Below are 27,495 nucleotides of genomic sequence, written 5' to 3'. Positions count from 1 at the left end.
GGTTTTGCATTTAAGTACCATCTTTTCTTAAAAACACAACAAAATGAAACAAAAGCCGCTAGGACAAAATGTTTCTCTAAAATTTACCCAAACAAGTCATATGGGATCCAGCTGGACATTTAAGAAAGCCGTGACTTAAATCTCTGACCTCCCTGCAGTTCTACTGTTGGCTTGAACGTGTATGTACTGACTGCTGTGGAAAGGTGATCACAAAACCCACAATCCTCCATCTTTCCTGCATAAAGGCCTTCTGCAATGTGATTGTGTAGCTCTTCCCTTCGAGAAGGGTGCCTCTTTTTCCAGGTCTCAGATTGGGACTGGCCTATACTTGCTTTGGCCCGGAGTACAGTGAAAACCTTGCATGTGCACTCTCTCTCTCTCTCTCTTTCTCTGCACCCTGCTAGCTGCCAGCAGAACAAGCCTGGGATAGCCTACTGAGGGATGAGAGGCCATGTGGAGGAGAGGCAAACTGTCCCAACTGAACCCATGCTAAACCAGCCAGCTCCCGTCAGCCTGGGAGCTGACCACATTCATCGGAGTGAGCCCAGCCAAGGCCAGAAGGACGAGCTGGCTAAGCCCAACCCAAACTGCTTGCACGAAAGCTGCACCCAAATAAATGAAGGTTGTTTAAGCCATTCCTTCCGGGGGGTAGTTTATTATACAGAAAAAACGAATACACTAGCCATGAGCTGGCTCAAGGACAGGGACCCCTGGAGCAGAACAGCAGCCAGCCCGTAATGAGTATTCTTGTAGGTATTCTTGAGTGAGTGAAACACTGGCCCTGGGAGAAACAGGGAGGAACATCTACTCAGACCTCAGGAATCTCGGGATCCCTGCCTCACAACTGCTCAGAGCTAAGATCTAGTTCAGGGGCACAGTGCCCAAAACACAAGGGTACTTTGGGCTCATTTCCGATTTCTGAGGAATTAATTACATATATTCATAGACTCTTATAACACCTCTGAGAGATGCCACCATTGAAGCAATACTTGAATACAGACATATACACGGGAGTGCGATACCACACACACACACACACATCTTGCACTCACAGATGAGCCAGCCAGTCCACAGCCCAGCCTGTGAGAACACCTATTCTCCTCCCAGCCTCCCCTTGGTACCCCTGCCCTGACTGCAGTAAGAGAATGCCCTAGGAAAACTCCCTCCCCACTGCTAGCAGATTCATCTTCATGAGGCAGGGAAGTGAGCCCTCTCCACCAAAAGTTAGTCCTAATGCAAAGAAATTCAGCATAGCACACAGCTGACAGGTCAATTTTTGCCTCAAATCTGCTGTACCCAACTTGTTTTTTATTTTTTTAATAGAATGTATTTTATGGCGTTGCGGAAAAAATTAATATGTTTGTAAAACAATATACATATGCCAGTTGTCTCCCAGAGGTTCTGCTGTTGGGGATGAATACGCCTGTGTTCTCAGCTAGAACACAGCCCCCTTTCATGATGGGGAAAGGCAGGAAGCAGGTCTCTCCAAGACCATTTCTCCTCAAGAAGCTTTTCCCCACTTGAAATCACAGCCTATTACCTCATGCACGATCTGCAATGGAGGGCCTCTTACCACACATTATTTTACTAGGGAGTATTTCTTTGTTGCTTCATTGCAGCCCTAAGACACCAAACTGTTGAGAGCCCACAAATGGTTCTGTTTCATTCCATGGAAGTTCTTATCATTTCTGGTTAAATTCTGGCACTGCATTTATTTTCTTTCAGGTCATCAGCTGTTGCTCACTGACCATTGGGTATAAGGGCTAAAGGAACCAATATTTGCAGAGTTTTGCCAGAAAACTCTTCCTGGCAGAGGCCAGCGTGCAGGCAGGTAGTAGGGTGTGAGTGTTCTCTCATGGTTCTCACGGCCATCTCCTTACAGCCCTAGCAGAGGCCAAGACTGATGTGGCACATGGGTAAGTAGAACTCAACCCAAACAGGCAGCAGCTAAAAAGTATGAGTGAGGGATTCTCAAAATCTTCCAGTACCTCAGAGTATTTCTTTCTTTCTTTTTTTTCTTTGAAAGATTTTATTTATTTATTCATAAGAGACACAGAGAGAGAGGCCGAGACATAGGCAGAGGGAGAAGCCCAATGCAGAACTCGATTTCAGGACCCCAGGATCACGACCTGAGCTGAAGGCACACAACCACTGAGCCACCCAAGTGTGCTCAGTGTATTTCTTTTACCTCATTGCTAACACTCCAGACCACTTAAGTATATCACCAGGGGCATAAACAAAGATTACTTTTTTATTAGGGTGGATTATATGCCATGCTTTAAAATATTCAAGTGACCCAGCTGAAACAGCATCACATATTTTCTCTTCCCTATACCTTTCAAAATGAGGAAACACCACATTTTTTAAAGTATGTGCGTGGGTGTGTGCAAGCACGCCATACACACACATACAACTGGGCTTGATGAATATGAATTTTTTTAAATGCAGAAACTGTATTAAACATCAGGAAAAGTTTTTACAAATAACCACCATGCATGGAAAAGGACATAATATTTTGCAACAAGTTTCAAAATCTAGTTATCAGAGGAGAAACAGAAGATTCTGGAGCAGAGTAGAGAAGGGCAGATTAGAGAAGGGTAGCCGTCCTCACCCTCCAAAAACTGTACTGAAGAGTCAGCAAATCCCAGGCAGAAGCCAAGCAGATGGAGAGAAACAGACCAGTAACCAGCAGGGCTGATGGTTCTTGATGGAATCCAAAACACTGGGACTTCTTCACCTTGTGCAGGTGAAGTAAATCTCAACATAGGGCATTTAACCTTTCTGAAGACAAAGCAGAGCCCAGATATTTTAAAGCAAACAGAAAAACAAAAGTAAAACTACATATGCCTTCAGCTGAGTCATCCCCTTCTAGCGACCATTCCCTCTTCTGGATGAAAGGAAGATGCATGTAAAAGGCAAAGAACCTAACTTAGAAGAAAGAATTTACAGAACAGGGGCACTTGGTTGCTCAGTTGTTGAGTGTTTGCCTTCAGCTCAAGTCATGATCCTAGGGTTCTGGGATCGAGCGTCGCATCACGCTCCCCACCGAGGAGCCTGTTTTTCCCTCTGCCTATGTCTCTGCCTCTCTATCTCTCTCATGAATGGATGAATAAAATTTTAAAAAATAAAAAAAAATAAAAAAGATTTTATTTGAGAGAGAGAGTGTTTGTGAGCATGAGCAGGGGGAAGAAGGGAAGGGGAGGGGCAGAAGGAGAGGGAGAAGCAGACTCACCACTGAGCCCAAAGTGGGGCTCAATCCCAGGACTCCAAGATCATGATCTGAGCCAAAGGCAGACACCAAACTGAGCCACCTAGGTGCCCCAAGAGATATACTTTAAATAGAACCGTATAGAGAGGTGAAAGTAAAAGTAATGAAAAAATATATACTATGGAAAGACAAACCAGCAAAGAAGACTTTAAGCCAAAAAAGCAATACTAGAGATAAGGAAGGTCATTTCATAAAGATAAATGTTTCAATTACCAGGAAGATATTAACTTTTAAATATGTACTTAACAGAGCTTCAGAATACATGAACCTAAAAATATGTGAACTAAAAAAACCCCCACATAAATCCATGATCATAGTATCATAAATCATAGATCATAAATACCTCTATCACTAACAATAAGAGCAAGGAGACAAACAGCTAAGAATATATATCTGGAAAACATGCTTAACTAATAAATGTGGTCTACTTGAAATATATAGATTACATCCATTCTTTTCAAACACACATAGAATACTTTTACAAAGTTGAACATAAATACAATGTCAACAAACTTTAAAGGATTAAGTTCTCCAGCCATAGTGAAATTAGACAAAAAATTACTAGGAAATGCCTGTATTGCATAGATATTAAGCAAAATATTTCTAAATAACTCATGGGTCAAAGGAGAAATTACAATGGAAACTAGAAAATATTCTAACTGAATGATAATGAAAAGTGACATACCTAAACTTGTAGGAAGTAGCAAACACTGTGCTAACAGGGGAAGTTATAGCTTTATATCTATGTTAAAAAAGAAAAGACTAAATATCACATTGATTTCAGAAAGCTGGGTAAGAAAGAATAAGATAAACACAAAGAAAGTAAAGGAAGGAGGGCCACCTAGATGGCTCAGTCAGTTAAGCCCCAATTCTTGATCGTATTTCAGGTCTTAATCTCAGGATTGTGAGTTCAAATCCTGTGCTGGGCTCCACACCAGGCATGGAGCCTACTCAAATAAGTAAGTAAGTAAGTAAGTAAGTAAGTAAGTAAGTAAGTAAATAAATAAATAAATAAATAAATGGAGATTTAAAAAAGAACAGATATTAATAAAATAAAAACCAAACATGCAATAAAGGATCAATGTAGCCAAAATCTCGTTCTTGGAAAAGAACTACTGATTGATAGCTCAAAACATTGATAAGACCCTAGCAAGACTACTTCAGAAACATTTAGAGAGGACACAAATGAAAACATCAGGAATAAAGAGAAGCATCCCCAAAGATCTTTCAGATATTTGGAGAGATTATAATAAATTTATGCCCTCCCCAATTCTTTTTTTAAGTTTATTTTTTTAAGTTTATTTACTTTCTTTTAGTAATATCTATACCCAACATGGAGGTCAAATTCATGACCCTGAGATCAAGAGTCACATGCTCCTCTGACGGAGCCAGCCAGGTGGCCCAAATAAAAAATTCTGATGAAATAGATAAAATCCTAGAAGAAGCTCATCAGAAATGCCACAAGAATAGAAACGTTTTATATGCCATTAACTATTCATGAAATTGAATCTCACTACACACAGAAAACTAGGCACATGTGGCTTTGTCAATGAATTCTATCAAATATTCAGGAGTATAATTCCAATCTTACACAAACTCTTCCCAGAGAGCAGAAAGAGAGGAAATACTTCCCAACTTATTTTATACATCTGCTGTAACCATGGTACCAAACCCTGGCAAGGACATGACAAGAAAGTAGTTTTGCAGACCATTCTCACTAAACATAGATGCAAAAATCATAAATAAAATATTGACAAATAGAAACTAGTAATATATTTGTATTGATAGGCTGAATAATTAAGTATTATATTAAAAGGATAATATATCACATCAGGTTAGGTTTATCCCAGGAATTCGTGATCCGTTTATTTATTTATTAAATGAATGTAATTAATAATAGCCCTAAACCTGAGACAACAAAAATGTTCATCAACAGTAGCATGGAATATTCCACAGCAAGGAAGAAGAATGAACTACAGCTTCATGGAACAACATGGGTGTGTCTCACAGACATAATGTTGGACAAAGGATGCCGTACATAAGAGTACATCCTTCATGCTTCCACTGAATAAAGTTTAAATAGGGAAAACATAGCTTATGATCATGAAGTCTGGATATTCTTAGGAAAGCAATGACTGGAAGGTAACACTAGGAGTGTTTTCCATATAAATCAACAATATTACACGTTGTTAGGTTGTCACTCAACATAAATACAGTAGGCATTCATTCTTCTTAAGATGCTGGTACTTTGAAATATTTGAGAAAACATTGTTTGATGTTATGCATGTGTCACTTACATTAAGCTGTAAACAGTTGCTGCTGACATTCCAACTAAGAATTCATAGTCCAGGAGTGTGCAGTTAGCATTCTCACTGGGAAACTCACCCTCTAGATGTGCCTACGGTAAGTACCTCTATTATCTGTGTCTTGCTCAAAATCACAGGTAGGCTAATTAGTGCCCTGAATATCTGAAACGGCTGTTGGCAAAATTAGCGGCCTAGTAACTATGATGGTACATATTAGAAATGGGCTCTCGTTGGTAAAATGAAAGGTATTTATGAATGGGGATTGGCTAGGGATATTTGGGAGACACTTCTCATCCTAACATGGACAGGGTAACTCCAATGTAGACCTTGATGGTGCTTGAGACTTAAACCTTAAATGATCTTGTTTGGGAATCATGTGTTATGCACGGGAATGACGGCAGCAGCATGCATCCATGCACTGGGTACAACCACCCTACTCTTACAGCACAGCATGCCCAGCCCCTCCCAGCCCATGAACCCTGAGAACAAGGAACTCTGCCTTTGCATACCCTGCACACATCATGCTGCCTGGCACCTAGCAGACACTCTCTAAACATTTGCTGAGTGTACAAATGAGTCAGTGACAAGGTGAATTAGTGAATGGTAGGAGCCCATTCTGAGAAAGCTTGACTCGGTCTGGAAGTCCATCAAGCAGGGCATTATTTGATTAGTGACAGTAGCAGAGAATAGGGAAGGAGCTCCTAGTTCCAGCACTGGGCATAATCAATGTCTGCTGCATTTCTTTTCCTATATAACCTACTCCATGAGCTTAATTAAATATATCATGAGGTCAACAAGCACATAGAATATGGGCAGTACCCAAGCCATGTCTTCTCCCCTCACCCCACTCCTCTCCTTGTCTCGCAGGAATCACAAGTCTCATGTAGAATGTTAGAGCTAGGGATTTGGGAAAGGTCAGTCCACTGTGGCTGTGGGTGGACCTCCCTTGACTGGACTCTTATGATCAGTGTGACAGCATGAGGTGTGTGTGTGTGTGTGTGTGTGTGTGTGTGTGTGTGTGTGTGTTTAGGTTCTGCCTTCAGAGCCCCCTGAGCCTAGAGCATCCCTGGGCAGCTTGAGGCCTCAGACCAAGTGCTTCCTGTCTCCCCAGGTTCTCAGGCCAATATCCCAACTCAGAAACAGGTTTTCACCATGTCACAGTTTTCTCAAACCTGTGAAATAGGGACAAGAACACCAACTGTTTACCAATAGTCTACCCCTGGAAAATTATCCCACGCCTGTTTTTCTTCTCGTGAGTTAAGAGTAAAGTTTGTTATTCATTGAATTTCAACCCCACATTAAGTTCTGCCCACAAGCTCAAAATGCCCAGCTCTGTGCCTGCTAAGGTGCTGGTTCTCTCACCTCCCCTCTGCTTTCCTGTGTCCACACCCTCCTTAATCATCCAGCCCTCCTTCTTGCCTTCTCCCCTCTCCCACGCTCTCCCTGAGATCTGTGCTAACACAACATGGGGCCTTCTGATGAAACCAACAAGTCCAGAAAATGTAAACTTCATGGGAAAAAAATCAGGTCATCCCCGGGTGTTTATTTTTCACTGTTACTTCAGGAAAACAGAAGAGCACAGATGGAGAGGACTCAAGTAAAAGGAGGAGGCTTGCCACTTTCCATCTCCTTCCACATTGTTGCATTTCCAGAAGTCCACACATACCTTTTCCCTCTAGTCTTGGCTACATAGTCTTTAAAAATAGTAATTCTGAAAAAGACAACCAGAGGAGCCAGAAATAACCACTGATTCAATGAACCTCTGAACAAATATGGCAATACTGACAAGGAAATTCTAAATCATTGCAGTTCTCATGCTTTATCCTGTGAAGGAAGTTCAATCCAAAACACGAAGACAAACAGAAATTGATGTTAACTTAAGAAAAACAAAGAGAGGGCTTTAGAAGTGAGATTAAAGAGCAAAGGAACACTGAGAATAACTAGTTCATGGGGGTCTTGCACTGCCCAGTTGCTTTGCTCTCCTTGGGCTTCACAGGCCCCTGGAGGAAGCACACAGAAGAAACAGATGTTGGAACGAGACAGCAAAAGTGCCTGCTTTTATATTCTGGCCCCGCTGCCTCTTGGCTCTGTGACGCAGGTGAGTTACTGCACTTCTCTCTACCTCTGTTTTCCTATCTACAATTTAAAGGTAGGCATTTCTGCCCTCAGCTTGGTGCAGATTAAAGGAGACAATATGTGTCAAACACCTCTCATGGAAATGTTCTCTAGTTTGGTTGTGGTGGTGGTTTCATGGTTGTTTAAACCTGTGACAACTCAGAGATTTTTGTAGTTGCAAGGGGCACTTCCCTGTACGCAAAGTAGACCTCAATCAAGTTGTTGAAGAAAGTAGACAAAAGCAACAAAAAAAATTGCTCTCAGGACAGAGATGGCATGGAGCAAGTATTTGGTTTTCTGACAGCTCAGTGCCTGTCAGTGCCTTTCTGACAGCTCAGTGCCTAACTTGTTTCTACAGCTGTGTCAGGCCAGGGAAGGGAAGAAGAGAAGCTGTCTATTTGTTGTCAGACTCAGAGGTAGGAGGGTGGGGGCTGGTAGGGTGAGGTCAAACTGGGTATCACTCACTTTCCTGACATTCTAGACCAGAAAGTATAAATAGAACCCATGGAGCGTGGGGTGGAAAGTCTTAAAGTCTTTCGGAGCCTATCTCAACACTTGGCGGATGCCCTTTGTCAGGGCAAGTTTTAAAGGAGAGACAAGGGCCAAATCACAGAAGAAGTCTATGAGTCTTTCATTTCCTGGGTCACCTGCCCTATGTTCCTCTGCAGCAGCTGTTCTCTCCCAAGCCAATCACAAAGATGGGATGAACAGCTAGCTGTGCCTGGCACTGCAGCAGAGGCCACTGACCACTGAGTGCTGACATCAGGAGCACACACAGGTGGTGAAGGCAGCGTGTGGCCAGGGCAGTGAGTGTGCCCAGGGAGCCAGGGGCTCCTTGGGAAAGTCACAAGTGAGGCTCCATGGGTACCATCACTGGGGGCACAGGGCCAGGGGTGGCCTCTTGGAGGGCTGGGAGGTCGAGACTGTTTGTAGAATACAGGTGACCAGAGAGAAAACATAGTCTTGAAGATGGACATGGGACTCGGCATACTAACAAGCTCAAAGGAAAGCAAACCTAGCATGTTAGTCTGCTGCATACATACTTAGGGAGCAAGGCTTCCAGATTTTTCTGTAATTAGGGCAACAACCAATTATAGCTAGATACTGAGAACATTAGAGAGGTATGACAGATATTTTCTGCTGCCTAGTGGGAAGAGAAACCAAAATGTGTGGTTTTGGGCAATAGAATGGAGGGCTGAATGGCTGGATCCAGACCTGGTCTCTAGGAACCAAAGCTAGAGAGATACCACATGCAGAGGGAAAATATGGAAGTCAAATAAGTCCTCACCAATTTAAGTTGATGGTCAAGGACAAAGTCACTGTACTTAGGGGAGAGAGCTTGCTACCACCACTTGAGGCTGGATCTTAACTGCAGTGAACACACAAGCTAGGCAGCATGTGAGCCAGGCACCTTCCTGCATCACCCAACTCCACCCACCCAGGTGTACATGCCCCTAGGGTTCATTCACTCATTCATTCATTAGAGAGAGAGAGAGAGGGTGAGAACCCATGCATGAGCAGAAGGGAGGGGCAGAGGGAGAAGCACACTCCCCGCTGAGCAAAGAGCCAGACTCAGGGCTCAATCCCAGGACCCCGAGATCATGACCTGAAGCCAAAGGGAGATGCCTAACTGACTGAGCCACCCAGGCACCCCAAGGGTTCATTCTTGCTCATCATAACAAATTTTAAATTTCAGCAAGCTCATCCAGGCCAGTCCCTAACTTACTAATGGATTAAAAAACAACTGCTGCTCTCCAGAATTGGTCTACTAAAGAACTGTGTTCTCCACTGGAGTAGTGGGTGCTGTTTATGTCCTCTCCGTGTCCCCTTTCCCAAGCCATTGCACCCCTCCCCCAGCTGCTGTAAGCATTGGCAGCCAATGGTTTACAGCTATCCCCTTCTCTGGAGAGGTGCCTTTGGTAGAATGGGAGCCTCACTTGGGTGCCACATGCACACCCTGCCACTTAGCCCCACCAACCAATGACAGATGCATATGGAGGAACTCAGGGCTGGCCTCTTTGCTTCCAAGTGGGACCCACCCTGTGGCACAATTCATGGGATCAGGCAAAGGGAGAATGCCACTGAGGTCACAGCCTATCCTCCCCTCACCTATCCTGCTTCCCTATCTGCTTCTTCCCTCAATAAACCACATCTGAATACCATCTGAATAGGCTCTGCTCCTAGAGAATCTGACCGATTATGTTCAGCCAATCTTCAAATATCTATACAATGCCAACTTTGAACAGAATAGTCCTCATAGTAGTCTTGACCCCTCTAAGCCTCCAGAATCTCAGATACCAAACTCATCAGATCCCGGAGTTCTTTTAAGTCTTAACGTCCAAGGAACCCATGCCTTGAGGCTCTCTGGGCCTGCAGAGGTCAAGAGGGGAAATTAGGGACAGAGACCCTGTCATGACCTCAGCAGAGGAGCTCCTGAGGCAACATGTAGGGGCAGGTTCTACCAGGGGGTTTGGAGTAGGCGCCAGTAGCTCACAAGGAAATGAAAAAATATTGTGCAGTAAGGGTAGGGAAGTCCCACATCCTGAGGGCCTGAGGGAAGGAGGGTGAGTAGCCAGGCCCCAGTACAGAGAGTCAAGCAATCCCTGGAGGAGTGAGGCAGCTGTGACTCCAGCTTCTGGTCTCCAGAACCTGAGACATCTGCTGGCAAAGACCAACTTCTCACTCAAGGAACAGAGAGTTATAAGTCGGAGAATGCCTTTGGCTACTTGTTGTAATAGGCACTAGAGTCAACAACCTACAAGGAAGCAGGGAGGGAGACAGAGTCATGCACAGAGCCCCTTAGATCCCATCAACGAGGGGGCCTGAATGCTCTCCTAGACCAGAATGAAGGTAAAAAGGAAAGAATAACACTCCTTGAGCCCATTCATGTCACAGGTCCCATCCTACATGAGGCACCTGCAGGAAGCCCACAGTGGAATTCGTGAAACTAGTATCCATGGTTTCATATGAGCCAAGTAAGACTCAGGGAAGTCAAGAAAATAGTTCATTTTCCCTTCTTTTCTGAAGCCTTCCCATTGTTGCTTTACATAGACTGAAGTCTCTTCCACCTTCAGATAACAAGAGCAAGCAAGCAAACAAAACAAAGCCACACAATCTCTGTGGTCCCCTGATCCTCTTCCAGCTGTGCCCTGTGTCTCTGCCTAGTCTTCTTCATGAGCCCCAGAAATTTGAGAATGAATTGTCTGCTCCCCATCCTCTTCCTCGTTTCAACACATTAAGCTACTCACAGCACTCCACTCCCCAGGTTCACACTGAAAATACAAGGCCACCAGAACCTTCACATGCTGTGAAGCCAAGGCAGATGTCTGCAGCCTTTCATATGATTGAGCATTTCCACCAACTGGAAATGCACGCTTCCTTTAAAATTTCACCTTGCTTCCCAGCCATTCCTTCCACTGCATCATCTACTGCTTCTGTCTCCTTTGAGGCACCTCGTTTACAGAATTGCCATTGGTGTTGGGGCAGGTTTGCTCCAGTTTGTACACATAGCACCTGGGTCCTGCCATAGAAAGGCATGTGGAGTGGCCAATCAGCCCCAAGGAAGAGCTGTTATCCAAACCCGCCTGGGGCCAGCTCCAAACCCTCTGTGGCCCACTCTCCCAAGATGACTCTTCTCCAATGGAAGCAGTTCCCTCATCACAAAAGTGGATGTTCACTATAAAAATAAATGTGCAGGGACACTTGGGTGGCTGAGTGGTTGAGCATCTGCTTTCGGCTCAGGGTGTGACCCTGGGGTCCCAGGATCTAGTCCCACATCAGGCTCCCTTCAGGCTCTCCCTCTGCCTGTGTCTCTCTGCCTCTCTCTGTGTGTCTGCTATGAATAAATAAATAAGATCTTTTAATAAAATGTGCAAAAGGGAATAAAATCCCAGGTGAAGACAGTCTTGTAACACATACACACTCCTTATAATGACACAGCTAGTTTAAACGTTTAATCTACAGGGCATCGAATACGGTAACCGTTTGTATACTCAGCCAAGTCCAGAAACCAGAATTCCTGTCCAAGAGCTGAAAGCTCTAACAGCTCTGCCTTTCCCTGAGAAGATAAACACCACTGCAGACACACAAAACCTGCATTTAGTTCTCGTTAGACTGGGCCTGTAAACAGCCCATTTGGCTGGTGGGCGTGGCTCCTGAGATGGCCAGGCTTGAAGTTCACCAGAAATAAAGCCAGCTCGTTATCAATCTCAGGGTGGGCATGGGTCTGTTTTGAGGTGACACACTTAACAAACAGCAAGCTCTGGTCTTATGCCTGATTCCTCCCTGCAGGTGAATGATCAGTATTGGCAAGGAGCTCCTGCCTGCCACAAAACAACAGTGATGTTATAATGATGAGGAAAAGTGCTGGAAGATTGCTCAATAAATGCTTCTAGCACTTGTCCACTTGTAACTTTTGTTGTTAGTCTGCAACAAGGCACATAGATACACTGAGAGGATGTTTTTAGAAGTTTTCATAATAATTTGGCAGGGAATTTTATGTTTATTTAATTTAACAAAACTAGTATTTGTATTTGAAATATCTTTATTTTAGCTTTTTAAATAAGATTTTATTTATTTATTTATTTGAGAGAGAGAAAGAGACCATGTGTGAGAGAGACAGAGAGAGAGAGAGAGCATGAGCCCAGGGAGGGGCAGAGGGAGAAGCAGACTCCCGCTGAGTAGGGAGCCTGATTTAGGGCTCCATCCCAGGGGATGTGGGGCTTGATCTCAGGACCCTGGGATCATGACCTGAGTAGAAGGCAGATGCTTGACTAACTAAGCCACCCAGGCGCCCTGAGGGAGAGAGTCTTAAGCAGACTCCTCATTGAGAGTGGAACCCAAGTCAGGGCTCCATCTCAAGACCTGAAGGTCATGATCTGAGCTAAAACCAAGAGTCAGGTGTTTAACCGACTAAGCCACACAGATACCCCTATTTTAGCTTTATATTAATTTATTTTTACTGTATTTTGCTAAAGTATCAATCTGCTAATACTAGAAAACAACTTTTAATGGTCCACAGAGAGTTTGAGAAGTAGTGAAATAAACAATTAAAAAGAAAAAACCCTATTCATTAAAAGATCCTCCAAGAGGAGAAAGATAAGCCACAGAATGAGAGAAAATATTTGCAACATATTATGAAAGTTTATGTAAAAAGAAATCCTACATTATGTAAATAATTTGAATCATTTAGAAAAATGGGCAGAAGACTTGGATAGACATTTTACAGAGGAAATGCAAGTGCCTGTTTAACATGTGGCAAGTGCTCAACCAGACAAATGAGTATTACAACTAAGTCAACAAAGGATAGTCACCAGATTGGCAAAAAGGTAAGAGTCTCCCAATTCTGAAGGCTGGTGAGGATGCTGAACAACAAGAACTCTCAGACAAGAAAGTAAAGTGGTTGGAACACTTTAGAAAACTCTCTAGCAGAATCTACTCATGCTGAAGACACACCTACCCCACGGGCAGTGAATCCACTCCCAGGAACCAGCAGAAAGATGTTCACATGTGAACTCAACGACTTGGATGAGAACAATCATGGCAGTGTAGCTTGTGATGACCACCAAATGAAAACAAGCCAAATGTCCACCAGCATGTTGGAGAAATAAATGGTGCTGTATTCACATTTAGTAAATAGCAGTGAAGACAACAAACCGCAGCTTAGGTGACGACATGGATAAGTTTCTCAGACAAGACAGCACCCTACTCTTGTCATGGTTCCCCTGTGGGATCTGCAGGACGTTCCAGGGACTGACTGTCCAATAAATTCACTCACACTGTGGTGCTGGAGTCATTCCCCTCCATGGAGCCAGCCTCTGCTTGGTCCCCAGATATCTCGGGGGTGGTGGTCAGGAAGTGGTCTCTGAAGGAGTCTTGGGGTAAGAGCAGCCCTATGAGGTCAGGGAACAATTCAGAGTCTGGCATGAAGCCATAAGCCCACGTCAGGAATGGGGAGGCCAGGTCAGGCTGTGGCTGAGGACAGTGATTTCTGCTACTGGGAAAATCCCCAAGAGACTGGGCTGAGGTAGGATGAAGAAGCCTGTGACCTCCAGGTATGACAATAATGGAGTGAGGACATCTAGGGGAAGAAGATCAGGTTTCTGATGCTCAATGCTCACCTGGAGTCTTTTTAGTCTCAACTAAATATCTAGGTTCACGTGACTGGCAGGAGCTGTAGGCCAGGAACGAGAGCAAGGCATCAGGGCAGCGACAGGCAGCTCTGGTCAGCAGAGCCAGGCCACACAGCAGTCTTAGAGTATTCTCCTTGCCTCAGGGGCCAGGGAGCAGGACTTACTCGTGTTGTTGTGGGCACACCCTGGTTTCCAAGCCTGGTCCCACCCCCACCCCCCACCCCCAGAGCCAAAAGCTCCTGTCACATACCATAGCAAAGCCAGTGAGGTCCCTGCAAGGGTTATGCCCTGTGACAAGATTCACCATACAGGGAAGCCCAGATTGCATCCCATGTTCATGACCAGTCCTCCTGGCCCTGTCTACCGATCTGGGGTCATTTTTTACCACAGGCATTATTTCGTGGTACCACATCTTTTTTTTTTTTTTTTTTTTCATGGTACCACATCTTGATCAGATTTCTAACTTATTTAGAAAGTTAACCTCAAGTCAAGTGGAGATGTTGCCAGGTCCAGAACTCAGGGGAAAGGTCTAAAAGCCTCTTTCAAAGGGATCTCTGTGGAGAAGAGCCCACCCCAACCCATCCAGCACAAATAGAGTGGCTCTGCTCACAGTGTGTGGGCGCCGGGCCGGAGCCGGCGGGCAGCTTACCTTTCCCGCAGGCCTGCACCAGGCCGTACCACTCCCCACAGCTGTTGCACAGCAGGGTGAAGGCGGTTTCGTGGTGGCCCGTGACATGGCCCGGGGCGCACACATACAGCAGCTCGTCTCCCATCTCCAGGCCTGTGCGGCCCTGCAGGATGGTGTGTGGGAACGAAGGTGGGTCTCCACACGGCTTATCTGAGGAAAAGGAGTCACAGTGAGCTTTCCCAAACTATGGAGGAACTTTTGCAGCCTGGGAGAAAATAAGGTTAAAAGCAATTCTCCCCTCCCTGGGTCCTGCCTATACCCTGAGCTGGGATCACAGGGGCTATTTCCTCTTCACCCTGGCATCCCCAGAGCCTGGACAAATGCCCGGCACAAAGGGGGCACTCGGAAAGATACTTGTCTAATGAATACATGTGCTACAAAGTGCTACAACTTTATATTTTGAAATTGCCAGGCAACATTACCCTCTAATGTCTCCTTGAAAGGAAGACCCAGAAACATATGCCTAGCAGCAAGCTCCTTTTTGTCTTACTTACCTAAGTGAACAGGTACTCTGTCAAAAAGCTAAGTGTGGGACACCTTGGTGGTTCAGTGGTTGAACATCTGCCTTCAGCTCAGGTCATGATCCTGGGTCCTGGGATCAAGCGCCGCATCGGGCTCCTTGCAGGAAGCCTGATTCTCCCTCTGCCTGTGTCTCTGCCTCTCTCTCTGTTTCTTTCATTAATAAATAAATAAAATCTTTTAAAATATTTTTTAAAAAGCTAAAATGCTACAGATTGTAAAGTGCAGCAAAAGGTGCCTCTCCCTTTCCCCGGCCACAATTCTGACAGTGACACTGTTACCAGTTTGGTCTATACAAGTAAATACAGATACAGGTATAGACAGACACTAACATACATGCACAGTTAGGTAGGAATAGACAGGTATGAATATGACATGATCTTATTTATGTTAAAAACCACATACACAGGTATTACTGATACCTGCTTTTTAAAAAACCTAGTTTTTAGAGCAGTTCATAGCACAATTGAGTAGAAAGTACAGAGTTCCTATACATCCCCTGTCACCATACATGCACAGTCTGTCCAATTAGCAACATTTCACACCACATTGGCACCTCTGTCACAATCTTCAAACCTACATTGACACCTCATTATCACCCCAAGTCTGCAGTTTACATTTGGGCTCCCTCTGTGGGTGAGTGCCATGCTTAGATGTGAAGACGGAGAAGAGCCTGTGCCTAATCCCTGGAACCTCTGTCAATGCTTTGCCCTCACGCTGGCCCCAAGAGTCACTTTTGGGGCCCAGGTTTCCTTTTAGCACCCCTGTTCTTTTATTTATTTATTTATTCATGAAAGACACACAGAGGAGGCAGAGACACAGGCAAAGGGAGAAGCAGGCTCCCTGTGGGGATCCCGATGGGTCCTCAATCCCAGGACCCGGGAACATGACGGAGCTGAAGGCAGATGCTCAACCACTGAGCCACCCAGATGTCCTGTTAAGTTCTAGTTCTCCTATGAGAATGTTTTTTTACTGGTACATATTTTTATTTATTTGCTGGAAATAAGCCTTTTAGGAATGAATGTAGACTGGTTTGTATTAATACTAAATAAATAAATAAATAAATAGTAAACCTGCAAATTGCTTATGAAAAACCCAACACTTCAGTCAGCAAGGGAGCTGACTAAGGTGAGGGGGGAGGGAATCCAAGCTTTCCTGCTTCTGCATTGATTAGGAACCCTGGGGTGTAGCTCATGTGAGACCCTTGGATTCAGAGCTCTGTGGGGCTGACCCTAACACAGAGCCCAGGCATGTGGAGTAACACTCTCACTGGTATTAGCTGGGGGAAGAGGTTAATGGTCACAGAGCTGGGGCCTGAGCCAAAGGTCAGACTTGCGCCTCAAGGTGGGCAGTGGACGCTCCAGCTGTGGCCTGAAGCGCCTCCCTACTGCATCCTCTCAGGTAGTGACCTAAATGTATACCATTTAAAGTATAGATCTTAGTGGGAAAGCTTCAAATGTCCCACCATTAAGTTCGACGCTAGCTGCAGGTTTCTGGTAGATGTTCTTTACACAGTTAAAGAACTGTGTGGTCTTCTGTTCCTAGTTTGCTAAGTTTGATCACGAACGAACATTGGTTTTTTTTCAAATGTTTTTCTGCATCTATCAATATGATCACATGCTTTTTCTTCTTTAGCCTGTTGATGCCATGGGTTATATTCATTAATTTTTGAATATCTGGGCTAAATCCCACTCAGTTCTGATGTATAATTCTTTTTCATGTATTACTATTTTCAAATTGCTAATGTTTTGTTGAGGATTTTTACATTTATATTTATTAGATATTGGTCTGTAGTTTTATTTGTAGTGACTTGTCTCATTTTGGTTTGAGGGTAATGCTGGCCTCACAGAATGTGTTAGGAAGTATTCCCTCTGCTTCTAACTTCTGGAAGAGATTGTCTTAACAACTGGTATAATTTCTTCCTTAAATGTTTGGTAGAATCTCTAGTGAACTCATCTGGGTTTGGTGTTTGGCAAGGTTATTAATTATTGATTTAATTTCTTTCCTTACACACTGGGCTAAAAACTAGAAGTCTGTTTCCCCCCAATGTTCTAGAGCTTTTTCTACATAGTACCATTTTTTGAAAGGCGATTCCATAGCACATTATTTAGTCACTACGTAGACATTTTGTTGATTCTAAGGTTTCACTATGATAAACAATGCTACAAAATGAACGGCTCATATGTACATTTTGGTACATACTTTATTAAGATAAACTCCTAGAAGTGGAATTGCTGCATTAAAGTGATGTGGTGAGGCTTTTTATTGTATTTTTTAAATAAAGGAGATAGTTTTTATTTTGAATTTCCTCTTCTAGTTTTATGTTGGAAAGGAAAGCTTTTAGTCCGTATGCAGTCAAATCACCTAAGAAGAAGCATATTACTTAAGCTAAGAAAAGATGAAGACAGAAGACAGAACTTGTGTTTTAAGCCACCCTGAGTGGCCTGTCAGCTTGTAATTTTGGTAGCACTTTCTCAACGAGAGTCATTGCTATGCATGTTCTTTAAGAGAACAAGAGATTTGGAATGAAAATGGTGTGGTTGCCTTTTAAGGATGCTGGCACAGAGTGCTGCATTTTAACCCAAACTGTCTTGGCTGTGTTGCCCAGGAGATCAAGTGTTTGTTTCATTTATGGGGCAAGTAGGGCCAGGCAGCCATCTGAAAGTTGCCACAAATCCAGGGGTCCCCCCGCTGAGCAGAGTCTCATCATCACTCAGTCTGAGCAGGGCATCCTGAGAAGAATGGACCAACTCCTCAGTCAAGCAAGGCTGGCCGAGTTTCAGCTAGCACCTAGGGGCGACGGCCTCCATCTCTCTCTCCATCTTCCTTGGCTGGCTAGGACTCGTGCTGGACACCCCAATTTCTGTCCTCTTACCAGGACTTAATTCTAGGAAACTGGAGGCTCTTCATCAAACATTCACTATCAAAGGACCAGTAAATACTATGAGTCTCACACAGCTCTATCTGTAGGACACAATACCAACTCCTTGCAATGAAAATCCAGGAGCAGAGTAACTGTTCTCGGAGAGCATAAAGGGGAACTTCAGGCCAAATTCACATCCTACCAGATTCATGGGATCTTCTCCCTCGGAGTTAATTTCTAGAATGGTACAGGCTAGAATCTAGCTTGGGAAAACCACAATCATACTCCTGAGAGTCTGCGTACGCAGACCATATAGTTCTGAATTTCCCACAAATGTTCAAGACAGGAAACACGCTGCTTCTTAGGTGGTGTGATTTCAGAAACTCTAGGACAACAGTTGTATGTGTTAACACAACCAAGTGCATGCCAAAAGCACCACTTATGTCCAGGCCCAACTTGAATTAATTCCTTTCATTAACCTTCCCATCTTAAACCTCACAAGGGAGCTCTGAAAAAAAGCTGGCTATATACCTAGATCCTATTCTCTTTAGAATAGGATGTAAGCTTAGAAACTTACATTTGGGCAGCCTTTACTGCTACTTCTCAATTATTCTGCAGCTAGGAACTGTGGTTTGGGAATTTCTCAGAACCTAAAGGTGGGTTTCAGCCATTTGAACATAAAGAGCAATTTCTATTATTTTCCCTTCAAAGAAAAGAGATTTTATAAAAGATCTTGTCCCTAAAATAGTATTGATAAACAACTCATTTGCCAACCACAGCTTCTGATAACCAGTTTCCACAGGATTTAGAACTCATATAAAAGTTGATGCTTTTCTTTTGAAAAGTCTTAAACTTATAGCCTCTCACAATTACTTTGCAAAACCAAGATGCAGAAATCCTGACACAAATGCTTGACCTTGCTTCCTTCCTTTTGGTGTTTTCTAAGCTATGTGAAGAAGCTGTCTTTAGTGTACACCTGCCCAGCTCCCTACCACCCTACTCACCCCATATACAATTGGCACTGCCCTCTCTCTTCTGTCCAACTTTATTGTTAGTTCCCAGGCTTTCCATATCAGTGTTCCTCAAACTTGAACATGATCAGAATTACCCAAAGGCTTGTAACACATACACACCCCTTCTCACAGAGACTGCTGTGTTTTTGAGTTTCTAACTCAGTAGTTGGTCATAGTTAGGGCCCAAGAATTTGCATTTATAACAAGTTCCCAGGTGATGTTAACACTACTTGTCCAGGGACCATTCTTGGATAACTAGTCCTCTAGATAAAAACCTACCCTCAAAAACAGGCAAAACTGATATATGGTGATGGGAATCAGAACAGAGATTGCTTTGGTTCTGCTGGAATGAGGAGGGGCAGTGAATCTTTGGAAATAGGCTCCAGGGAACTTTATGGGGTGAAGGAAATGTTCTGTATCTTGACTTGGTGTTGATTACACAGGTGTACACATTTGTCAAAACTTATCAATCATAAGATCTGTGCATTTTGTTGGTATAAATCATACCCCACAAAATAAGTTAATTTAAAAAATATCTCCCCTTCAGAAAAACTGCAACTTATTCAGCATGAAGTATAAATGAGTAAAAACTATTCACAACCTCTCCCAAGGGGAACTGAATTTGACAAGGACCAGTGCCTTAGGGGAGTGGTTTCTAACTTGCAGACTTTCTAAGCGGGGAGTACTGCAAGTGTGTGGGCAAGTTTATATGCAGTTAAATTCTATATCAATCAATACATTTAAATCAATTACTGTCACATGGAATCTATGTGATATCAGTTCCCGAGTTTCCCCTGGTAGAAAATAATTTTTTAAATGTTCTAGAATAAAATGAGATTTGTGATATCCAGCATTTGCCTTAAAATATCTCAATAGAAAAAAATCTCAGTGGGGAAAAACACTGGAGAAAATAGATAAAGTCAAATTGGCAAAATATTGACCTTGAAGCTGTGTGGCAGCCAGATAAGGATTTGTGATACTATTCTTGCTACTTTTGTGGTTGTTTGGAAATTTTCATGGTTAAAGTTTTAAAATTATCCATATAGGTATTTCTCAGGGAAAAGAATACCACAGGAAAAATAAAAATTCTCCTTGAATTTCACCAATGATAACCATTGTTAATATGGGTTTTGTTTTCAGTTTTGCGCACACATGGTATTTTGCCACGTGATGATATAACTGTTTTCTTTTGTAGCTTTTCATTAACATAATATTATGATATTTTTCCCCATCAACAAATATTTGTACTATTTATTGTTGTTGTTTTTAGAAAGGAAGAGCGAGAATCTTAAGCAGGCTCCATGCCCAGCACAGAGCCGACACAGAGCTCCGTTTCACAGCCCTAAGATCATGACCTGAGCTGAAATCAAGAGTTAGACATTTAACTGACTGAGCCACCACCCAGGCACCCCAAATATTTGTATTACTTGAATTTACTTGTAAATGACTATATATTATCCCATTTGTATGGACTTGCCATATGGACTCTCCTATTAGATATTAACATTGTTTCCAATTTCCCTTACTAAGCAATGAACATCTTAGTAACATACTTTTGTCCTTACCCATGATAATTTCCTTAGAATAAAATACTCAAAATAGAATTGATGGGTGAAAGGGCATATGTATTTTTGAAGCTTCTGATAGGTTGTGCCAAGTTGAATATGAGTGTTTTAACAGTCTATACCCTTCAGTGGTATATAAACTTGCCCATTTCTTCTCAGTACACCGGGGACTACCATCTTTGTAAACTTTGACAATTTTATGAACCAAAAAGTGACTTCTTATACTAACATGCATATCTTTGAATTGGTAAAAAGAGTTGAATATTTATTGACCATTGTATTTCTTAAAAGTATTTCTCTATTACGGTCTTTACCTTATCAATCTACAAGAGATTTCCATATATCAGTACAAGAGTGAATTGCTTAGCTTCCCAAATTCCTAACCAATCACAGTACTATCAATCTACCCAACCTTCTCCCACTGACTGGAAGTCTCACCACCTCACTACAGACTTATACTTAGGCACACTGGGTCTGTTTTGGTGCTTCCGGCCTTTCATATCGACATGTTTATCTATTTGTGTTTCTCTACAGTGCCAAGTGATTTTGTTTATTATAGCTTTAAAATGTGTTTTGATATCAAATATGTTTGATATCATTCCTCCTGAGTTGAGGAATGGCAAGAAGTTAGTAAAACTGAAGTATAAAGTACAAGGTAGGCAGGCAGGGATGAGTTTATGGAAGGCCTTTGTGAACCAGGAAGTCTGGAATTTGTCCAGTGGAGAAGGGGGTACAATTAAAAACAGGAAATAACACAATCCCCTTGGCACCTTACAAGGAGCACTGCTGCAGGGTAGAGAACGGATTGAGGAAATATCCTGGAAACTGAAGAGCCAGTCAGGAGGCCATTTGAGATACCCAGGAGAGTAGGGCGGGAACTGAAGTGAGGTATAGATGGCAAGACCCAGATGGGTCTGGGAGACGCTGAGAAGGAAAGTTTTTGCAGAATTTACCATTGAAAAGTTCTGGGAGTAAAGGAGAGGATGGGGTGAGTGTGTGTGTGTGGGGGTGGTAAGCAGGATAAGGGGGGTGAGCACAGGGCAGGACCAGTGGAGTTTGAGGTTCTAAGAGAAGCACCCATAAGCAGTTGCATGTATGGAATCTGGGGCTTAGTGGAGAGGTCTAGGCTTAAGAGAATGATCTGGGATTAATGAGCATTTAGATGAGAATTGAAGCTACTGAAATGTTTTTTTTTTTTTTTTACTGAAATGTTAAGTAAGGAGAGATGAGGCCCAGGTGAGAACCCAGGAGGTGAGCAGAGAATGAAGAGTTTACCAGGGTTACCACTCAGCCAGACAGATACAAAGAAAACCCAAAGGAAGTCAAGGGAAAACATGCTTCAAGGAGCAAGGCATGGTCAGGTACTTAAGGCTGCAGAAAGAGCAAGCAAAATGCAGGCTGAGACGCAGCCTCTGCAGTCATCCACAGGGAAGCTACCAGTACCCTTGGTGAACGGTGTCACTTCCATGATAGGACAGAAGCCAGGAAGCAGTGGGCAGAGTGATGGGAAGTGAGATCATGAAGACGATGAACGTAGAGGAATTTTAGGGCCATGAAGGAGAGGAGAAAGATGGGATGGTACCTAATGGGATATGGAGGAGCTGCTCAATGAGAATATGAATTATTTTCTAAACAGTTTCAAACTGTTTCATTTGCTCTGACTGCTTAAAGTAATTCCCTCTCTTTTGACATGTTGACATTTTTTGTGTTTCTTGGTCATTCTTTCTTGCTTGCTTATTCCCCCAGCTGACAAATGGTGTGCTGGTAAATTCTAGCAACAGGCTCCTGGCCGGCAGGGTGGGGGGGGGATGGTTCTGTTGAAGGAAGGGGGAGGAGACTGTTGTCGTGTAGGCAGGTGACCATGTCTGTGCGGCACAAGGTCTTAGCAGACAAGGTCTTAGTGCAATTTCTGACACACAGTTCTCAATAAATTATAACTATAAAAAGAGCCTGAAATAATTAAAGATGGGCAGAGAAACTGATGTATGAGGATGTTCAATCATGGTATAATAAATAATACTGAAATGAAAACCATAGAACTACCAAAATGTCTAATGAAAGGAAAATGTCTAATTTATGGTGTGTTCATATAATGCATTGTCATAACAGCCATTAAAAAGTCATCCTTTGGGGCATATGCAGTGTCATGGGAAGATGTATATTAATGAGTGAAAAACAAACAAACAAACACAGACCTATATATTGTCCAGAAAACCCCAATTTGGTGAACTAAATAAAAATGCAGGGTAACCAGGGCTGATGCTTAAGTACTTATCTCAGGGTAGACTGATTATAAATGATGTGAATTTTCTTTAGACTTTCTATGACAGTGACCACCTATTCATGTTTATAATTAGAGAATATATTAAAAAATGCACATGGGCACCCTTGTCCTATGGTTTTTAACAGAATTAAATGACCTTTTAGTGACACCTATTTCCTATGGTTTTTAACAGAATTAAATGACCTTATGTCTTGCCTAGTTCCACTATATGCCTGGAACTTACTGGGGACATAAATAAAAATGAGTTCCAGGGGTGACTGGGTGGCTCAGTCAAGCATCTCCCTTCAGCTCAGATTATGATCCTAGGATCCTGAGATCAAGCCCCACATCAGGCTCCCAGCTCAGCAGGGAGTCTGCCTCTCCTGTTCCATCTGCCTCTCCCCCCACTCATGCTCTTTATTGCTGTGGGACCCAAGGAATTTAACAAAAATCCCCTACCCCTGAACAAGCAGAGCAGGACTAACTCCATTTTGTGCTGCACCCGCCATCTCATGTATCACCCCCACATGACCTGCTTATTGCTCAAGGTACTCCCCCACCCTAGTCAAGCCACTGAGCACACCCTTACTGGAAACCCGCTCATATAGGAATGCGGAACCCCTAACCGCCAAAGAATGTAAATCCCCACCTTTTGCCCGCCAAATCTGTGCCAATTCTGACCAGAGTGATAGGCTAGTTCAAACAGTCACTATAGGGTAAATTGTAATTCAGTTGGCCACCTGCATGTGGACCGACATGACTATGCAACTTTCTGTGTGTGTTACAATCTCACTGGCCACGGGCCCCTACAAAACTGCTGCGCCTCTTAACCTCAAGGTCCAAGTCCCTGCTCCGCTGGGTCGGGTATACTTGGACCCAAGCTTGAGCTTGTAAAAGCGTGCTTGCATCGGTGTCGCTCCTTGGTGGTTACTCGGATACGTAATCTTGGGCACAACATTGCTCTCTCTCAAATAAATAACATCTTTTTTAAAAAATAAAACAAGTACCTGTAAAAAAAAAAAAAAGAAGAAGAAGAAGAAGAGTTCCACTTCCCAAGCAAACAGAGACTGATGGTCTTTGGAACCGTTCCTCAAGTAATGATGGTACTTGAATGCCCAGTTCCCTCTAACCAGATGTCAGCGAGCGCCCGATGGCTAAACGGGAGCTGAATGCTGTCTGCGGCCATGAAGAAGGGCAAAACAAAGTGGTTCATACAAGATCAGACAGATAGAGGCCCGTGTTTCCCACTGTTCGTATGGCAGCAGTGGTCAGTGAGAGAGGCTAGGCGGAAAAAGGTGAAAAAAGCCAGTAGAGTTGGAACACGGAGCAATTGCTGAGGGACTCTTGGGGTCAGGCTTTGGCTAGTTGAGAGTAGCAAATAACCAGTTTAATAACCATGGGCATGGGCAGCATTGCTGAATCTGTCAGATTATCTGGGCTCCAACAACAATGAGCCTCTGTGGTGAGTGGGGTAAAGCCCAGATCCACACAGAGCCATTCTACCCTTCATGCACACTCCCCTTTTTGGTAAAAGGAGTTCCCAGGGAGAATTTTCTTCTAATTCAAGCCTGTACTGATAATAGCTAGGGTGACCATACAATTTATTATCCATATTAAGGCACTTACAAAAATGAGAGGGAGCCCTGTTAATAATTACAGTGGGACAACAAGCATAAACACAAACTTTCCCCAGGCAAACTGGCAGGCAGGGCCACCTAATATGAGTGCCACACTTCCCAGCTGGAACAGCAGTCCCCAGGGAAGATGAGCTCTTTGAAGGTAAAAAGCAAAATGCTTCAGAAAACAAAATCTTTTCGTGTCTGGGTTTGACTCCTTGCTCCCCTACCTGCTAGTTGAGTGATTTTGGCAAGTTACTTAACCTTGCCAGGCCTCAGTTTCCACATCTGTAAAAGAGGGTATTATGCTGAGTGAAATAAGTCAATCGGAGAAGGACAAACATTATATGGTCTCATTCATTTGGGGAATATAAAAAATAGTGAAAGGGAATAAAGGGGAAAGGAGAAAAAATAAGTGGGAAATATCAGAAAGGGAGACAGAACATGAGAGACTCCTAACTCTGGGAAACGAACTAGGGGTGGTGGAAGGGGAGGTGGGCGGGGGGTGGGGGTGACTGGGTGATGGGCACTGAGGGGGGCACTTGACAGGATGAGCACTGGGTGTTATTCTATATGCTGGCAAATTGAACACCAATAAAAAATAAATTTATAAAAAATAAAATAAGAATAACAATAGTACTTCCTGCGGGGTTGTTATGTTAAATGAGTGAACTCAGGTAACACAGTGGGTGTTAAATGGGTGTTAGCTCTTAATATTCTCTTCCTGAGGTAAAAAATTTGAGGCATATGCTAAGTCCAGATTAGAGTTGCAACCTCAGGCTAAATGGTGGAGATGGATGTATCAGGCTAGATTGGCTCTTGGGACCTCCTGCACAGAGGATCTTGGAAGAACAGGGATAGGAGTATGCTTGGGTAAGAGCTCCTGTATGCACCTCCTAGGAGCTGTGTGACCAAAGACAATGGCCAAATCTCTCTGTTCTTCAGTTGCATCACCTGGATAAATAGAATAATACCCTCCCTACAGTACTGCTTTGAGAATTAAGTGAGATACTATATGCAGGATGCTCTGGAAAAAAGAATTTTGGAATTCTAAAGCTATTCAGTATTTTTTCTTGTTCTCTTTTTTGTTATATTAAGTATTATTTACATAAATAAAACTTGCCAATGGGCACCTGGGTGGCTCAGTGGTTGAGTGTCTGCCTTTGGCTTAGGGTGTGAGCCCAGGATCCTGGGATCAAGTCTCACATCAGGCCCCCAGCGGGAAGCCTGCTTCTTCCTCTGCCTGTGTTTCTGCCTCTGTGTGTCTCTCATGAATAAATAAAATCTTAAAAAAAAACTTGGCAATTCTAAGTGTACAGCTTAATAATTTTTGGTAAATGTATACAACTGTGTAAGCACCACCACAATTAAGGTATAGGATAGCTCTCCCAAACATTTCCTCCTTAATCCTGGCCTTGGACACCCTCTGAAACCCCAAACCAAGCAACCACTGTTCTATATTCTTTCACTGGTAGTTTTGCCTTTTCTAGAATTTCATTCAAATGGAATAATATAGTATATAACATTTTATGTTTGGCTTTTTAGGTTAGCTTAATGTTAGTCATCCATGTTTTACCTGTCCTAATATTTCATTCTTTTCATCACCAAATAATAACCGATGATATGGATGCACCATAATTTTTTTATCCATTCCCCAGCTGATGGACATTTGGGTTGCTTCCGGTTTTTGGCTTTTATGATAAAGCTGCTAGGCATATTTGTAAACTCATTTTCTGTGTGGTCATGTTTCTCTTGGGTCAATAGCTCAGCATGGAATTGCTTGGCTATATGGCATATGCATATTAAATTTTGCTCAGTGTTTCCAAAAGAAATTATGGGTTCCTTTATTGGAAATAGTGTGACATCAAGGTGAAGAAACCATGCACTATCACACTGTACTGTTAGAGTTTGTGTGCAGCTAGCTACAAGACAGTCACGGCTTGTACTTGCTAGGTTTTACTCTGTGCCAGGCCCTGGGATAAGTGATGTACTTGCTTGGCCTATTCTGTCCTCTTGACATCTCTATGTCATGAGTTCTTATATTATTCCCAAGGCAGTTAAATGATTGAGCCAAGATTTGAACCCAAGGATCTGGGTACAGGGCCCATAGGTCTAACCACTGTGCACCACCATGTTCAATGTGCTGTCTCCCTTGAATACAAAATGGTTTAGCTTTGTGCTCGATTAACTTTCTTGTCATAAACAGAGGGCTCAGAGCACTTTGCACAGTTTGAAGGTTCCCGATCTCCTGTCGGACTGCATACTAGCAGCCAAAACGATCTTCAGAAATTTTTGCTCCCAGCTGAAAACCTTGCAAAGGTTTCCCATTTCCCCTTAAAACTCAGCCCAATGTTTTTACCCTTGCATAGCCAGCTCTTTTCCCCACCTCTCCAGCCCTGACCTCTGTCACTTGAACAATCTAGGTACACTGTTTCTCAAACACACTAAGTGCTTTCCTGCACAAAGTATACATATATATTTTTTAACAACATAAATTAGGTCACACTATACATATTCTGAGACCTGTGTAATATGTATTGGAAGATTTTCCATGTCAGAGGTCTCACTCCATTCTATCTGCTATTTCTTCCTTCCCTTCTCCCTTTCCCACCTACTTTTCCCCTTCCTTCCTCCCCTCTCTCTCTTTGTGATAGATCACTCAGTACAGTAGTGTTGAAAGTAGATAGTGAAAATATCTCTTCCCCTAGATCAGCACTTTCCACTGCCGCAAGGCGATTACATTCACAATTTGGGTATAAGAGGTAGTTCAGGCAGTTCTGACTCTGCTCCAAGGCCTGTGTGGCCCCCCCAGCTACCCACCCCTTCCTTGGCACAGCTGTGTCAAACCAGGCCCTCCTAAGTGTGAAGTCATGCATGAGTGCTGCTCCTTCCATTAAACACTTTTCTATGAGCGCCAGGCTGGCTCGGTCTGTGGAGTGTACAACTCTCTATCTTGGGGCTGTAAGTTTAAGCCCCACATTAGGTATAGATATTACTTAAAAATAATTTTTAAAGTATTTTTAAAAATTTAAAAACGGAAACATTTTTATCTGTAAAGTACACCTGAAACTCTTAGCCTCTACCAACAGAGGGGAATGCTCATGTGTGCCTTATTGAAGGGAAGTGTTAAGAGGAAAAGTCCAAATGT

General features: G+C 43.1%; 1 protein-coding gene across 1 annotated transcript in view; it reads right to left on the bottom strand.

Moving 5' to 3' along the window:
* The window catches only part of SUSD5 (sushi domain containing 5), a 52,982-nt gene that overhangs the window by 5,974 nt on the left and 19,513 nt on the right, over positions 1-27,495 (bottom strand). The window contains exon 4 of the mRNA XM_072726342.1: positions 14,470-14,658. Within this exon, the coding sequence (XP_072582443.1) occupies positions 14,470-14,658 (189 nt within the window). The remainder of the gene's footprint in view (positions 1-14,469; positions 14,659-27,495) is intronic.

The sequence above is a fragment of the Vulpes vulpes genome, chromosome 11, assembly GCF_048418805.1.
Source record: "Vulpes vulpes isolate BD-2025 chromosome 11, VulVul3, whole genome shotgun sequence".
NCBI classification, from domain to species: Eukaryota; Metazoa; Chordata; class Mammalia; order Carnivora; family Canidae; genus Vulpes; species Vulpes vulpes.
Note: the sequence above shows the minus strand (reverse complement) of the source record. Positions and strands in the feature narration are given on the sequence as shown.